General features: G+C 72.1%; 1 protein-coding gene across 1 annotated transcript; it reads left to right on the forward strand.

Annotated features, from left to right (window-relative positions):
* The first annotated feature begins 1,481 nt into the window (after positions 1 to 1,481).
* TRAF4 (TNF receptor associated factor 4) lies at positions 1,482 to 10,148 on the forward strand. The gene is made up of 7 exons (XM_075904515.1): positions 1,482 to 1,725; positions 7,117 to 7,168; positions 7,709 to 7,813; positions 7,891 to 8,052; positions 8,207 to 8,368; positions 8,459 to 8,614; positions 8,704 to 10,148. Exons 1-7 carry the CDS (start codon positions 1,583 to 1,585, stop codon positions 9,334 to 9,336), a joined length of 1,413 nt encoding a protein of 470 aa, XP_075760630.1. The 5' UTR covers positions 1,482 to 1,582; the 3' UTR covers positions 9,337 to 10,148.
* Positions 10,149 to 16,706: the final 6,558 nt, after the last annotated feature.

Below are 16,706 nucleotides of genomic sequence, written 5' to 3' on the forward strand. Positions count from 1 at the left end.
CCCCTCCCCCCGTTAATCTCTCAGCTGCACCATTTCTAGGCGCTCCAGCGAATTCCTGCTGGTTAAACTTTAGCCCACTTGGCCATCAGCTCCCTGCCTTCACAAAGCCTGTTTGTTCAGCCCGCCTCGCTGAGCGCGGAGCCAGAGCTGCCAAAGGCCTGCTGGTCAAGTCGGGGGGCCCAGCCTGCTAGACAGGAGTCCTCAATGCCGGGCCCCCCATTTAACCCGCGTGTCACCTGCCCCCTTGTCTGACAGCAGGCAGGGCAAGTCCATGTGGCAGGTGAAGGCTGAGCAAGGGGGGCTGCAGCCTGCTCCCCACAATTCTGCAGGGGCGATGGCGCCTGCCTTGATTCTAGCAATTGCAGGGGGCCGGCCTGGCAGAGTGTTCTTATTGTAACCAAGACGTTTTGGGGAGAAGAGCAGGGGCCGCGAGCAGCACGAGGGGGGTTTACTCAGCCTTGCCCCCAGGAACCCTGCTGCCCGCACTGGGACGCAGACTAGAGAGCATTGGCTGCCCCGTCTGCAATATCCCTACATGCCGAGAGCAGCCAGTAGAGGCGGCGGGCGGGCGGCAGCTTTGCTCAGCCCCTCTTTTCCTCCCAAAGGCGAGATGCTGGCAGGGGGGCTCTGCCTGCTGCGTGGGGGAGCTGGCCAGGCAGAGGCCCCAGGCCGGTAGCGGGGGGTGGCTCTCACCTATGCCCAGTGGAGGGGAAGACGGGCTCAGCCGGGAGCCTGGCAGAGTTGCATGGAGAGGGAGGGCAAGAAATTGGAGGCGCTTTTGTACAACGGGACAGTGTAAATCGCCCTCATTGGCACGGCCCCAGGCCTAGCAGTGGGGCAAACGTCCTTTGTGGGAATGGCCCCGGCTGCCCCGAACCGTCCTGTGGCCAGGAGGGCTCTGCCTGCAGCTCTGTGCCCTGCCCTGCAAAGGGGGGCAAGTCTCCCCTTCCTCCGGAGGCGCGAGGCTTACTGCCTTGGGCAGGCGGCCAGCGTGCTCACTAGACGGTGCCCCCCCCCCGAGCCTTGAGCTTCCATGGCGGTGCCGGCGGTGCGGGGGGAGCCGGAGGAAACCCGAGTGGTGCCGGCAACGGGGTGACTCAGTTCTAACAAAGGCTTAGTCAGGGAGAAAGAACCGGGGGAGGGAATGGCCGCACCCCACCACCTGGGGGCTGAGCCACTTGGCTCATCTCTCTAGGCCCTCCCAGGCCCCAATGGGACGCCGCTCCCAAAGCACCTGGCAGGGCAGAGCTACTGACTCCTCCCCTGCAGGGGAGTCAACACTCCCAGGTAGACCCCCCCCCCCCCCCGGCATCCGTGACTTGACCGAGGCCCCCCAGCGAGCAAGTGGCAGAGGCAAGACTAGGCCAGACCCCGAGGCTGGGGCCGCCCTTCCCCTGCCGGGAGCAGCCGCTGGTTGGCCGCGCGGCAGGCTCGGGGCGGCGCCCGGGCGCTAGGACCGCGCCGAAGCCGCAGCCGCCCCCTGGCCGCGCTGGGCGGAGCTGCCCAGCGGCGCCGGAGCAGCTGAGCGGCGGGCGCAGACCGGCCCGGGAGGCGCAGGGGAGCGGCCCGGCCCGGCCCCGCCATGCCCGGCTTCGACTACAAGTTCCTGGAGCGGCCCAAGCGGCGGCTGCTCTGCCCGCTGTGCGGCAAGGCCATGCGGGAGCCGGTGCGCGTCTCCACCTGCGGCCACCGCTTCTGCGACACCTGCCTCCAGGAGTTCCTCAGGTGCGGGGCCCGGGCTCTGCCTCCCTTCCGCGAAGTGCCGCCCCGGGGGGAGTCTGCGCCCGGCCCCCCTTCCCCCGCGGCCCCGATCCGTCCGCGGGCCGCCACGTGCTGCGCGGCCGGGCTCCGGGCGCTGCCTGCGGGCAGGTGCGGGCCGGGCGGGGCCGATACTCGCCGCTTCCGTGACGTGCCCAGGGCAGCTGGCTGCGGAGTCCCGGGGGGTTGTGGCGGGCGGGGAGTTTCCCGGCGCTGCCCCCCAGCCTGGGGCTGGAGCAGAGCCTGCCCGGGCCGGCTGTAGGGCCCCGGTGTCGGGCTGCGGGGAGGGGACCTGGTTCGGGTATCGGTGTGGAGCGGGGGGGGCACGGGGGGGGGGGAGGCTGGTCGGTCCGATCCTGCGAGTGGCCGGCCCGGGGACCTGCGCTCTGCCCGGTGAGCGGACGGGGGGCGCCCCGGTGGGGGGGGGCTCCGGGGGGCCTGCCACCAGGTGGCACCTGCGGGGGGTTTCTAGGCTCGTTTCTCCGTCGCTTGCGCCCCCCCCCCCCCCCCGGGGCCCGTTCCGCTCCTGGCCCTGCCGGGCTCACGGGGGCCCCGAGAAGCCCCTTTGGGGCGGGTCTGGGGGCTTCGCCCTTCGGTCGCGGCAGGCCCCGCCTCTGCCTAGTGTGGGGCGCTGGGTGCCTGCTCTGCCCCCCCCTTTGTTTGCACCTCCCGGCCCTGGATCCAGCCCCCTCCCCGGGCCTGGCAGCGGGACGGACGCTGCGCCCCCCCAGGGCCGGGGGAGGGGGAGGGACAGGGCAGCCCCTCGGCGCAGACCTGGGCTGCAGAGGGAGGGGAACCTGGGTCAGGACAAGCCCCTCTGAGGAGCCAGGCTGCACCCGCCCCCGGCCCGGGGCTTCCTGTGCTGGCGGTGGCCGCTCTGCTCTCCGGGGCCTGCGGGGGGGGAGCCCGAGCCCCAGCCCCAGCCCCAGCCATGGCAGGAGGGACCTTTCTGCGCTTTGCTGGGCCCGCTGCGGCCGGGCAGCCCTGCCAGTGCGAGTCCGGCCTGGCACCAGGCTCCTTCCCCCTCCCTTGGAGATGGGAGATGGGCCCCGTGCGCCGGCCGGCCGGGTCCGGGAGGCCTGGCATGGGCGTCCCTGCGCGTCCCCTTCCCGTCCTGGCAGCCTGGAGCCTCCCGGAGCTGCCCAGCCCCCTCTTCCCAAATGAGGCCAGGCGGAGCGGGCAGGCAGCTCGGCCTATCCCTGCTGAGGCTGAGCCGGGTTCGGGGGGGGGGGGGGGCACGTTCATTCACTCCCCAGCAGCCTGCGGCTCTTGGGGGGGCTGGTGTCCCCGCTTCCTCAGGGCTGGGGGGGGAGCTGGCTCCAGCCTGTGCTACCCAGAGCAAGGGCTGTCTGCGGCCCAGAGCCGCGGCCCCCCGAGCTGTGCCCGCCCCGGGGCAGGGGGCCAGGCGAGCCTGGTCATGGCCAGCCTTGCCGGGCTGGCTGCATGGGGCCGGGGGTTTGGCAGGCGTTCGGTAACCCCTCCGGCGCAGGGCCGGGCCGCCAGTGTAAACGCTGCCAGCGGTGCCTGTTCTGTCGGGGGGCTGGGCAGGAGCTGGAGGCCCAGGAAGGCTGCAGGGGGTCTCTGCCCCGGTCAGCGAAGGGCCCCACGCGGAGCAGAGCTGGAGAGCCACAGGGTGCCAGCTCTGGGGAGGAGCCAGGCGGGTGCCCCACGCAGGCTAGAGGAACCCAGTTTGTGCCCAGCGGGGTTGCTCCTGGGAGGTTCCCCCGCACCGGACGTGGCTCGGGGCTGGTTCTTAGCTCCCTGGCTACCTGCACGGGAGCTGCCTGCGGGCGCCCTGGCTGGAGTTAGGGTCGGGGGGGGGGCGCGGCTGTCGGCTGGATCAGAGCAGGGGGGTGGGAGCCAGGACTCCTGGGTTCTGGCTCTGGACCCACCCTGCTGCAGGTCTCTGCTCTGCCCAGCCCCCAGGAGCCTGCAGTAACAGACTCCCAGCTGTGCGGCGACCCTGCTCCCCTCGGCGGCCTTGAGAGCGCAGCGGGCAGCGAAGGCTGAACTCCCCCATCTGCTGCCTCAGCACATTCTCTGCCCAGCCAGCCGTGCTGCAGGCCGGCGGCTTGGGGGCTTCTGGGTCAGGCCCCTCCTGTGCTGCTGCGCGCCGCTGGGAGGCCCCGGCAGCTCGGGCTGGCTCTGGGCTGCGGGGTCCTTGCCGACGGGCCTGTGCCCAGTCTGGGCTAGTGCTGCTGGCGTCAGCCAGGCCCCCTGGCAGCCTGCTCAGGCCTTTCCTAGGGGCCTCGCTCGCCCGCGCAGACGGTCACCCCGCCTGGGGCTCGGTTGCCGGGGCTGGCGCTGCTGAGCCGTTCTTCGGCTGGCGTGCTGCGGTGGCCCCGGCCGGGGAGTGCCCACCTGCACCTGGGGAGGTGGCTGGCAAGGGCCCGTAGGCGCCAGGTGCGCAGGGGCCGCAGGCTGCTCTCTGGCAGCGCCCAGCCCTTGAAGCCTGGTGCCGAGTTGGGGCTTCGTGTCCCCTCGCTGGCCAGCTGCTGTCCCGCCCGGGAGCCGGGCAGCCTGGGCAACGCGGGGGGACGCGGCTCGGGTGGCAGGTGGCAAGGAACCATCCGGCCGACACTGGGCCACGTGGGGCCCCGCCTGGCCGGACCGTGGGGTCAGCAGCAGGGTGGTGCCCGGGTTGAGCGCCTGGCTCTGGCTAGCCCCCGCTGCACGCCAGGGATGCGAAGGACCCGTCGCTCCCCCTTTGCTGCCTCTGTCGGGGGGGGGGGCACTGCAAAGCGGCAGCGCCGTGTGGAGCCGGGATCAGTTGGGGCCCCCCCGCCGACCCTGGGCTCCCCGCGGCGCGGCTGCTTTGAAAGGCCCGTGCAGCCTGGGGCCCCCTGCCGGCGGGGGGGAGGGGAGTCCTGGGCTCCGACCGACTCGCTGCTTAACATCCCCGCCGGCCGCGTGCTCCTCTAGCGCCCGGTGGCCAGAGACTCGGGCGAGGAGGGAAGGGCCCTTGGGCCCCGCCTGTTCCCCCAGCGCCCGGCCCTGCTTGGTCGCCTTCCCTGTCGGACTCTCCTGCCTCCACGGCTGGTTCCCTCCAGCCTGGCCAGTCGGTGAAACGCCCGGGGAGCCCGGTGGGGCCGCGACTCCAGGAGAACGGAGGCGTTTGCCTGGCGGGAAGGGCTGGGCTGGGCCAGCGTCTTGGGCCCTCGGCCTGTCCTGGGCTCAGCTGGGGAGCAGGTTTCACTGTCGGGCTGAGCTTGGGCCCTGAGCTGCTGGGCCAGGCCTGCAGCCACTGGGCCCCGGCGGCCTCCCCTCCCCTCCCCTCCTGGCCCAGGCCCTGGTGCCTTCCAGACGCTGCCGGGCTGAGCCTGGACTAGCAACGCGACCCCTTCAGCTCCCTCAGGCGCGGGCGGTAGGGGCCGGGGCACAGGGGGCTGGGGGCAGGCTGGGGCACTCGGTGCTGCTGCCTGGCGCACTGGGGTTCCAGGGTGGGGGGCGCCTGGCGCGGGCTGTAGCCGGGGCCTTTCCCATCCCTGCCGAGCTGGGTCGTGCTGTGGAGGAAACAGCCCGGAGTGGGGGTGGGGTAGGGCCGTTTCCGGGGTCAGAAATCGCTGCTCAGGGCCCTTGCTGGAGCCTGCGCAGGGCAGGGGAGCGCCGGGGCCCCCTGCCCGTCCCCAGGCCCTGGGGCTCCGCAGCAGCCGGGCCATTTGGGTTTGATTCCATCAGGGGCTCCTGCAATTTCTCCCGCAGCTGGGGGGCGGGGGGAGGGGCGGAGAGGAGCAGCTGGCTGAGCTGGGAGGGGGAAGGGCCGTGAGCCCGGTGAACCCCCTGCTCCCTGGCTGTGGAGTGGGGGTGCTGGGGGCTCCGGGCACCCATCCGGCTGGTGCCGGGGCGGCCAGGGCAGGCCGGGAGGGGAGGCTGTGCCGTCAGCTCCCACCCTGCCCGTGACGCACGGGGAGCGCTGCCCAAGGGCGCGGGCAGGAAACTGACCTTTGGCATGCGGGGAAGGAGTTTCGGTCCCTGCCTGGCCCAGCTGGAGTGGTGCCCACGCAGCGGGAGGCAGCCGGGGCCTGGCCCAGCTGGGAGCTGGAGCGGTGCCCGTGCAGCCCGGCCGCCCGCGGGAGGGAGATCCCTGGGCCTGTCTGCCCCGGGAGTTAGCTCAGGGCCGAGTGCTGCCCCCTTGTTGCTGTGGGCACAGCCGGCCTGGCCTGCCTCTGCCAGTGCTGCCACCTGCCCCATGCAGAGGGCCCTGGGCAGCTGCAGTGGGGGGCTGTGGGGCCCGGTGGGGCGCCCGAGGAGACTCGTGGCCTCTCCCCTTCCCCTGGGTGCCAGGGGTCTGTGGGAGGCTGCCCCTCCCAGCACATGCGGGGCTCCCCCAGGCTTGCCTCGGCCCGGTACTGGGGGGGGAGCCATCAGCCAGCTGCTGTGGGGGGGGGGTGCTGCTCCCCTCAATGGGCCTGGGAGGAGAGCTGCCGAGCCGGAGACGTGGGGCTGGGCTAGGCCCTGCTTTCCCTGCCTCCGCCGCCCCGCGGGTGCCTGCTGGGGCAGAGCCTGGCGCTGGGGGCTCTGGGCCCCACGGGGGCTCTCGGCGGTTCTCCCTCCTGCGTGGTCCCCTGCACAGAATTCTAGTCGGGCACCCGCCCTCGCCCTGCGCATTGGCAGGTCCCAGCCTTCGCCGTCCTGCCCTGATCCCTAGTCAGTCACCGCAAGGGCAGCTTCCGCGGGGTCATCGGCACAGGGCGGGCTGGGTCCCACAGAACTTCCTTTTGGGCCCCAGTGTCTGGAGCAACGCTTGGGTCCTGCTTAGCTCCACCTGAACCAGCGATTCCTGGGAGCCGGGCGCTCGGGCGGCCGCCCAGCCTGTGTTTCTGTTGGTGGTGCACATCTGCACATGCCTCGGTGCACTGAACACATTTATTCTGCACCTGGATGGAAAAAAATTCACCATAACCCATCATTTTACTCTAATTTTACTAGCCAATCATACCCCGCCGCCTTAATTGATTGACACCTAGTAAAACTCATTGCCCAGCAGGCAAACCATGAACAACCAGACAAGCAACGGGAGAGTGGGAACGGTACCATCAGAATCAAGCCAACAGCTGCTGCTCTTTCCGTCTGGCTGCAGGCAAAGGCCTGGCCCGTAGGACGGGAGCAGGAGCCAGGTCTGGCGGGAGGCTGAGCAGAGAGCTGGGCAGCGGGGTGCGGAGAGCTTGGGCGCTGGGCAAGCCCGGGACGCTTCGAGTGACTCTGCCCACCCAGCCTGGGGACCCGCACGTCTGCCCCCTGCCCTCAGCGCAGACCCGGGGGTGCCGTGCGCCTGGGGAGCGGGAGGTCCCCCCGAAACTCCCACTTTGCCAGCCAGGGCCGGGCCGCCCCTCTGACCTTGGTTCCTTCCTATTGCAGCGAAGGCGTCTTCAAGTGCCCAGAGGACCAGCTGCCCCTGGACTATGCCAAGGTGAGCGGGCTGGTGCCAGGGCGGGGCCAGGGGAGGGCGGCATTGCCTGGGCCTGCAGGAGCGGAGCCAGCCCCCAGCCTGGGCTGCCTGAACTGGCCCATGGGGGCCCTGGCAGCCAGGACCCCTCCCCCCACACGCCTCGGCCCGGTGCCAGCGCCCGCCCAGGCCACGGTACCAGCAGCGCTCTGGGGCGAGAGCCCTTTGTGCAGCTGGACTGGGAACGTGTCCCCCCCCCCCCCCCCCGGGGCCGCGTGCTCCTGCCTGGCACCACACAGAGCCCCTGCCCTCTGCCTGGCTCCACGCCGGGGAGGCACCGCCCCGAGTCGGGGCCGTGCTTATGGGGCCATTGCTGCCGAAGCTGCCTCCCCGCGGCACTGGCCCTGCCCACAGGTCGGGGAATCCTCCCCGGAGCCGCACGCCCTGCCTGGGGCGGCTCCTCCCTGCCCCGCCGGGGCGGCCTGGCCCAGACGCCTGCTGGGACTCCCGTGCTGGGTGGCTGGCGCCCCTGCCCTGAGCCCTGCACAATGTCCTGCTCCCCAGATCTACCCGGACCCCGAGCTGGAGCTGCAGGTGCTGACCCTGGCCATCCGCTGCATCCACAGTGAGGAGGGCTGTCGCTGGAGCGGGCAGCTCAAGCAGCTGCAGGTGAGGGGCTGGGCGGGGGCGCCCGGGGGGCTGGTGCTGGGGGCTGGTGCCCGCCCCTCACCCTCCTGTCTCGCCAGGCCCATCTCGGCACCTGCAGCTTCAACGTGGTCCCCTGCCCCAACCGCTGCAGCGCCAAGCTGAGCCGGCGCCACCTGCCCGAGCACCTCCAGCTGGACTGTCCCCAGCGCCACGTCACCTGCCCGTCCTGCGGCAGCGACTTCAGCGGCGAGGCCTACGAGGTGCGGGGGCGGACAGGGGGAGGGGCGGGGCTGGGCGGGGGGGCTGGGGGGGGCGGACAGGGGGAGGGGCTGGGGGCGTGGACAGGGGGAGGGGCTGGGCGGGGGGCTGGGGGCGGGGCTGTCGGCTCACCCTGCTCTTCCCCTCCCCCTCCAGAGCCACCAGGGCGCCTGCCCCCAGGAGAGCGTGTACTGCGAGAACAAGTGTGGGGCGCGCATGATGCGGCGCCTGCTGGCCCAGCACAGCCTGGCCGACTGCCCCAAGCGCACCCAGCCCTGCCTCTACTGCAGCAAGGAGTTCGTCTTTGACACCATCCAGGTGAGGCGGGGCGGGGGTCTCTGCAGCCCGCCGGGTGTGCCCAGGCCGGCCCCGGAGCGCTGCCCCGCTGAGCCCCCCCTCTGCCCCCAGAATCACCAGTTCCAGTGTCCCCGGTACCCCGTGGCCTGCCCCAACCAGTGCGGCGCCTCCAGCATCGCCAGGGAGGACCTGCCCGGGCACCTAAAGGAGAGCTGCAGCACGGCCATCGTCCTGTGCCCCTTCAAAGAGGCCGGCTGCAAACACCGGGTAAGTGCTGCCCAGGCCACGGGCGCCCCCCGGACCCCCCCTCGCGGCTGCCCCCCATCGCCATTGCTCGCCTCCTGCTTCCCCCGCAGTGCCCCAAGCTGGCCGTGAGCCGGCACCTGGAGGAGAGCACCAAGGTGCACCTGGGCCTGGTGTGCTCGCTGGTGAGCCGGCAGCGGCAGGAGCTGCAGGAGCTGCGGCAGGAGCTGGAGGAGCTGTCGGTCGGCAGCGACGGGGTCCTGGTCTGGCGGATCAGCGACTACGCCCGCAGGCTGCAGGAGGCCAAAGCCCGCGGCAACCACGAGTCCTTCAGCCCCCCCTTCTACACCCACCGCTACGGCTACAAGCTGCAGGTCTCCGCCTTCCTCAACGGCAACGGCAGCGGGGAGGGCAGCCACCTGTCCCTCTACCTTCGGGTGCTGCCGGGCCGCTACGACACCCTGCTGGAGTGGCCCTTCTCCTACCGCATCACCTTCTCGCTGCTGGACCAGAGCGACCCCTCGCTCGCCAAGCCCCAGCACGTCACCGAGACCTTCCGCCCCGACCCCCTCTGGAAGAACTTCCAGAAGCCGGGGGCCGCCCGCGGGTCCCTGGACGAGAGCGCCCTGGGCTTCGGCTACCCCAAGTTCATCTCGCACGAGGACATCCGCAAGCGCAACTACCTGCGGGGGGACACCCTCTTCATCAAGGCCTCGGTGGAGATCCCCCCGAAGATCCTGGCCTGAGCCCCGAGGCCCCCGTGGCGCTTCTGGGCCCTCCTGAGCAGCCGTGGCTGGGGGTCGGGGAGAAGCCCTGCCCTCGCAGGCCACCTTCCCACCGGGCAGAGCGGAGGGAAGGTGGACCCAGCCCGCACCCCACCACGGTGAGACACGGCCACCGTAGGCCAGCTGGGCCGGCCCGCAGGAGCCCAGGAGCGGTGCCCGCTGGGGGCCACGGATGGCTGGCAGCTGGGATGTCTTGGCTGCCCCCCATTGGCCGACAGCGTCTCCCTGGATCTCGGGGGCGGTGGGGCGGGGAGCCAAGCTCCCCCCAGTCAGCTGGCCTGACGATGTCCCCTTCTCTCCAGAGCAGCAGCAGCCTGGAGTGAGCAGTGCCTGGAGGGGGCACGGGCTGACGCACCCCGGTGCCCCCTAGCCCAGCGAGGGCATCCCTGGACAGCACAGGAGCCCCGTGGCAGGCCAGGGACCCCTCCTCCCATGAGGCCTTTGAAAGGGAGCCCCCCGTGGGCTCCCCTTGTAGCTACCAGCCCCTCAGTGCTCGGGCAAGCGCCCAGGGAGGCACCGAGCAGCCGGGGGCTGATGCCCAGCAGTGAGGAGCCGGCAGGCCCCGCGCCCCCGGCTCGGTCTTCCTCCTGCTGTCTCAGGGACCCCGGAGGGCAGAAGACCCCTCCACACAGAGCCATTTGTGAGCCGCGCCCCGGCCTGGGCGTGTGCCTGCCAGCCGGGAGCCTTCCCCGGCGCCTGCCTTGGCGGGCGGGCGTCTTATTTATTCCCGGCCCGGCTGCCTTCACACTTTTCAATAAACGCTTCTGCGTGTCTGCCTGGCTGCCTTCCTCGGGCGGCTCAGCGAATGCAAACCCGCGAGCCCGGCTCTCCCTGCAGGGCCTGACCCCTGCCTGCGGACCCCCTGGGGGCCGGGGCTGGGCAGGGGAGCCGGCAGGCGCCATGGTGGGTAACTGCAGTCCAAGGCAGCTCACTGCTGGCTGCTGCACTGGGGTTTGGAAACATCTGCTGAGAACACAGGAGGTGGGAAATCAGCCGCCCCCAGCCCTTGCAGGCAGCCCCCCCCTCCCGTTCTGTAGCCCCCACTGTCCCAGCTGCACTGCATAGGGGCTGCAGGCCCAGGGCACCGTGGTGCAGCCCCAGCTCCAGCAGTCAGAACCGCCTGGGGCCAGGGCCGTGGGGCGTGCAGCAGTCTCAGGGCAGCAGGAACGGTTGGGCGAGGGGCGGGGTCCTGAGCAGGCTGAGGGCATCCCCTCCCCCCTCCCCCCTTTGTGCCGCGGCCCAGCCCTGGCTTTGCTCACACGCGCTCTCCCGAGCCGTTTCAAGGCGTTGCCGTGGCTCGCGGGACAGAGCAGGCCAGCGAGGGCCCCTGGGCCTTCCCGCCGGGGAGAGCGTCAGGCCGGTTGTACGCGCGGCGGCTGTGTCCCCCCCAGGGCCAGGCTCCTGCGCCACGTGCTGCAGCCACGCTCCTGCGCCGTGGCCTGCGGCGTTCTGCTCTGCCAGCAGCCACAGAGCACCCTTGTCCACGGAGCCGTTTCCCCGAAGTTCCCACAGGCTGGCGCGGTGACGGGTAGTTGGCCACTTTCAGCTGGCGGCCGCGGGAACCACCCCTGGGCCTGGGGGAGGGGGGCAGGGGCCTGCGGCCAGCCTGGGCGGGGACGCGGAAGGGCTGGGCACAAGTCTCAGCCACCCAAGGGCCCGGGCTCTGCCTGGTGCCTGGAGCTGGGGCCGCGGCATCGAGCGTGGGTTGACCCAATTGCGTTTCTTCCTGGGCGGGCTGCATGGCAGCCTTGTCAGCCCGGCCCCCCCTTGCGGCCCCCTGGCTGGGAGGGGGAGCCCGCTGGCAGCTCGGGGTGTCGCCTGGTCTCTGCTGAGGAGGGAGGCAGGTGCCACTTCCAGCTTCGCTCAGTGGCTCTCGTGGCCTTTGGGGCGCAGGACAGCACGAGGCCCCATAGCTCAGCGGGGCCGGGGCTGCCTGCCAGGTCTGGCCAGGCCCCTGGCTGGAGGCTGGGCTTCGGGGTTACCTGGTCCAGACTCCAGCCCTTGGCTCTGATCCTGAATAGGCCTGGAGCTGCTGGCTCAGCAGGGCTGGTTGCCAACTGCACAAGGCCCCCAGGGCAGGCGCCGGCTAATGGATCAGCCAGCAAACCTGGCCCTGCCCCCAGTGCCCTGCGATGCCAGCGGCCCTGCCAGGCACTGCTCCCCGCCCAGCCCCTTGCTGCCTGTGCTCCCGGCCCCGGGGGGGGAGAGGGGGGGCTGGATGCAGCGGCGGGCTTGGGCCCCACGGGGAGGGGCTGGGCTGGGTGTGGCCATAAGGGGGTGGATGCGGGTGCGGTGCAGCTGCGGAGGAGGGAGCGGGGGGTGCATGGTGTGGCTGGGGAGCAGGGGTGGGTGCAGGGGGAGCGCGGTGCGGGGCATGGGCTGGGCGGGGGGTGCGGCTGCGGGCTGGGCGGGGGGGGAGCGCGGTGCGGCCCTGGGCTGGGCGGGGGGGGAGCGCAGTGCGGCCGTGGGCTGGGCCGTTTTCTTGGCCCCCAGACGTACCAGCAGCCCTGCGAGTGGCGACCTGTAACTTGCGTCTTTTCCCCGGGATGTCACTGGGGCCGGCAGGCGCGGGGGCCCGGCCCGTGGGGGCTGCGAGGGGCCGTCTAGCCCACCCCTCTGAGCAGCTGGCTGGGCAGGGAAGGGCTCAGGGGCGGGGGCAGCCGAGGCCCTAGGGGGGCGGGGGGGGCACTTCTAGCCCAGAGACACACACTGCACCCTGCTGGTGTAGAGGGGGGGGCCGAGTGTCTCCCCTGCCCCTCCCCCTCCTCTCCCCAGGCATCTCACTCCGGGCTGCAGTGGGGAACATGCCCCCCTTAGGCTGGTGTGGGGCTCTGGTAGGGCTGTGGGGGGGCTCAGGGGGCCCCGGCAGGGCTTGAGGGAGCTGGGGGCTGTGGGAAGGTTTAGGAGGCCCTGGCAGGACTGGGAGAGGCTGAGAGGGCCCTGGCGGGGGGGGGGGGGAGGCTGGAGGTTGGTGTGAGGGACTGCGGGGGGGGTTCAGGGGGCCCTGGCTGGGCTGTGAAGGGGAAGCTGGTTTGCTCCCGCTAGCCCCCACCCCAAGACCAGGCAGCTCCCTCGCTCCAGGACGAGGCCTGTCCCGCACAAGGCAGCACCCCAGGGTCCCTCTCACCTGCACCCCTGCACCTGCCTGCTCCCCCCCCCCGGCCCAGGGCCCTGCCGCTTTCCTGCCTGGTGGCGTGGCCAGGTGCCGCGGTGCAGCCCAGGGGCTCTGCAGCCTTGGGGGGGGGGGGGGGAGGCAGCATTGAGCTCAGGCCAGAGACCCCTCAGGGCTGCGCCCAGCACAGAGGCCCCGGAGCAGCCCTGCCCCAGGACTAGGCCCTGCCAGCCCTGGGCTGCTGCCGTTGCTGGCTCAGAGGTGGGCAAGGCTGGACTCTGGCCTGTCTGCGCCCGGGGGGGGGTACAGCTCCCCCCCTTCTGCCCGGAGACGGGACGGGCTAAGCCGGCCCAGGCCCAGCACCCTGGGGCACCCCCAGGTTACAAGACCCCGTCTCTCCGCCTCACTGGCGCTCCGGGGGGGGGTGAGGGGAAGCTGATGCCTGACCCAGCAGCCACACAAAGCGGGGGGGGGCTGCCGGAGGAAGAGAGTAGCGGGGGCAGGGCGGGGGGTGGGCAGCCCCGGGCCAGGCGGGACATGCCGGCGCTAATCCCTGACCCACATGGTGCGAGCAGATGGGGCTCAGCCGGCGTGGGTAATTCAATAATCACCGGGTGCCAGGCGGCGGCTCACGCCCTGCGCCCCCCACCCCCACCCCCTTTGTTCCTCGGCCAAGCAGCCGGGGGCGGGGGGGGGGGGGAGCGGCTGCTCTGATCCAGCAGCTTAGCACCAGCCCCTGGGGGTTCTTTCCCCACCCTGGCCCCCAGCGGCTCCGTGGGCAGCTGAGCCCCGAGGCCTTGCCCCGCTCTGGGCGTCCTGCCAGGGCCAAGCACCCCTTTCGGGGCCCCCTGGCTGGCCTTGGGGCATGAGCCGGGCGGGTACCAGGTAACCCCCAGCAGCCCCTGTGCAGCCTGAGGGGGCAAGGGGCCCTTGTGCGGACGCACCCGGCCCCTCGGGGAGCCCCCATGGCGCCGTGGGAGGCAGGTGGGTACCTGGTGGGGGATCCCCAGGGGTTGAGGGGGCCACGCAGGGGTGGGAGGAGACGGCCGTGGCACAGGGGCCATGTCACGGACCCTGGCTGGGCACACGCGCCCTTCCCCCCCCCATGGCTCTCGCCAAGCTCCCCTCCCCCGACCCCCCCCAACTCTGGGCAGAGCCTGAGCCTGGCGCTCAGAGGCTGCAGCAGCCACCTCGCACCTGGGCCCCTGGTGCACTGCTCCAGCTCTGAGCACTGGGGGGAGCAACCCAGCCCCCGCTCCCACGGTGCTGCAGGACCCAGGCGGCTTGGCCGGGGCTGGGGGGTTGGTTAAGTGCTCTGTGGGGTGCAGCTCTCCCCAGGCACAGGGCGGCGGGGGGCGGGGGCCTGGCGAAGGCGCTGCAGTGAACCCGCGTCCGTGCTGGACCCCCGCCCAGCAGAGCCGGTCCCTTAGCAGGCAAAGCCCCAGCAGGGCTGCCAGCTGCTAATTAGCTGAGCTGTAATTACAGTGAGATTTGCATATGCCAGGGCTAATGCCACGCAGACGTGGGGGTGAGGCAGGGAGGGAACCCGGCGCAGCGCTGGAGCCAGGGGGGCGTGAGTACTGCAATTAGTGGCAATGGGCAGGGCTGGGCCTGGGCCTGTCTGTGTGTGCAGCTGAGGGGTGTGTCCCTGGAGCAGGGGGGCCCGCAGGCAGGGGGGGAGGCCTGGTCCCTGGCAGGCAGGATGTCACTGTGAGCGCTGGGTGCTGTACCCTGGGGGCCCCGAGCAGGGGCAGTGACCCCCCCAGCCCACCTCCCCAAGCAATGGTCCAACGGGGCGTCCTGGCACCTGCTGAGCCCCCCCGCCCCCCCCCCAGCCCAGCCCTGCCCGGGCAGGAGGAGGCTGCAGGGCCCGGTAGCGCCTGAAGGCAGCTGCCCCGCTTTGGGCCCAGGGGGGCGTGTGCAGGACTGAGCCCCCGCGCAGCATCACAGGCCCGGAGGAGGGCGAAGGCGCAAGGGGCTCCCTGTGGCTCCCGTCCCCCCCAGCAGGGCAGAGCTGCCAGGAGCGGGACGTCTGCCACCTCCCTGCTCTCAGCGCGGGCTGGGGCATGGTCGCCCCACATACCTCCCGCCCCCCCCAACCAGGCCCATGGCTGGAGCCAGTCGCTGGCTACCCCCCTCCCCCCAGGCATGGGCATGGCCTGTCAGGGCAGGGCCCAGCGGGGGAGGGGGGTCCCCTTCCAGCCTGCTGCATCCCAGGGGCATTAGCGCAGCCCCCCCCCCCCCCCCCCCCCCCCCGGTAAGGTGACTAGCTCGGGCGCAGCAGCTGCAGAGCCGGCTGCTCCCTCCCTGCCAGCCCTTGGGGGGGGAGGCTGGGCTGGAAGTGTAAGTTACAGCCCCCCCCCCGCCAGCTGGCAGCCAGGTGCTTGTGACCCTCCCCCGCAGGAGCCACTTCCCCTCTGGCTGCTGGGGCCCTGGCCACGCCCATGTGCAGCCCCCTGGCCTGTGCCCCACGCCGGCTGCACGCGCTGCCCCAGGCGGGGGGGTTCCCGGCTCAGCCCTGCGGGCGAGCGCCCCCCCTCGGGGCCTCCCAGGGAGCCTGGTTCTGTGCTCCAGGGCGCCCCACCCCAGTGTGGCCCCCGGTGCCATTCCCCCCCCCCCCGGCAGGGGCACTGGAGCCGCCCCCAAAGTGCTTTTGCCCGGGTACTAAATGGAGACAGGCCTGGCCGGGACGCCTGCTCCCGCACAGCTGCAGCGCAGCCCCCGGGGGCAAACCTCCCTGCTGGACGCCTGGGGGGGGGCTCAGGTGGCACAGGGGTCCCCCCCACCCTGGGTCGCCTCCTGCCCCAGCTCACAGGAGCTGTTCTGCTTGTGCACCAGGCGGAGCCCCCCCAACAGGCGGAGCCACCACCAGGCACAGGCGAACTGGGGCCCGCTGCAGCTTAGTGTAGGCGCCGCCCCCCGAGCTGAAAGCCAGCTGGCTCCCGGCCCCTCCGGCGAGGGCCCTTGGGCTGGGCTGTGGCCGCGGCCAGTGACCCTCTCTAGGTTGGGGGGGAGCAGGCTAGTCCCTGCCAGGCAGATCTCAGCACACAGCTGCAGGGGGAACGTGGACCTGAGGGGGGGGCCCTAAGACGGGGGCGGGGTGCTGTGAGAAGAGGGGCTGCTGCAGGCGGATGGGGCCAGCTGGCCAGTGGGGCAGGGCCGAGCGTGCACACGGAAAGGGGAGGGAGACAAGAGGGGACGCAATGAAAATAATCAGTGGGGAGGAACCAAGCAGGGGCAGGGAATGGGGCTGCTGCCCGGGGTGCACACAGGCAGAGCCTGGTACGGCAGCACCGGCGGCGGCTGGGGAGCGCAGGGCTGGGGGGGGGCACCTCTCTCCCGATCAGGACACTCAGCTGGCCACATGCCTCCGAGGGGCCCTCTGTGTGCCCGTAACATTGGGGCAGGGAGCAGCCGGTGTGGGGGGCACGGCCAAGCCAGGCGGGGGGGTCCCATAGACAGACCCCCCCCCCCCCCACACACACACACACAAACGCCCACCCCCTGGCTGTCGGGCACACACCTGCTCTAGGGGACATGGCCAAAGCACTCCAGGCCCATGGCTGGCGGCAGTGGACCCTGGCTTCCAGCACAGCAGGCCAGCCGTCTGGTGGGGCCGGGCGCGCTGGCCCTGGGGGTGCAGGGTCCTGCGGAGCCTTGGTCTCCCGCCCGGCCTTGTGCAGCACTGCGGGGGGGGGGTACACAGCCCCGGGGGGGCGCCACAGCACTGCTGGGGGGGTACACAGCCCCGGGGGGGGGGCGCCACAGCACTGCTGGGGGGGTACACAGCCCCGGGGGGGCGCCACAGCACTGCTGGGGGGGTACACAGCCCCGGGGGGGCGCCACAGCACTGCGGGGGGGGGGGTAACATCATCTGGCCTGGAGGGACTGAGCTGCCTGCGGCAGGGTCGGGCCACACTGCTGTCCGTGGGCCGGTGCGTCCCCCAGTGGGTTCCTGGCCAAGCCCAGGGAGAACGCCCGGGGGTGGCCCCTCTCCGGGTGGGGCCCACGCTGGGTTTCAGGGAGGGCTGCAGGGGCTGGGCAGGGGGTGTCCTTCCCTGCCTGCTGGCCGGCGCTCCGGGGCTATTGCCCGTGGGTAGGGGCCCCCGTGGGGGGGAGCCTGGGGGGCGGGGCGGGTCTCCCCAAGCCATGGCCCCGGCGCCTCGGGGGGCGACGCGTGTGACGCGGCGGGGCCGCACAATGGGCGCGCAGCGGGCGC

Source organism: Pelodiscus sinensis, chromosome 21 (genome assembly GCF_049634645.1).
Source record: "Pelodiscus sinensis isolate JC-2024 chromosome 21, ASM4963464v1, whole genome shotgun sequence".
Lineage (NCBI taxonomy): Eukaryota > Metazoa > Chordata > Testudines > Trionychidae > Pelodiscus > Pelodiscus sinensis.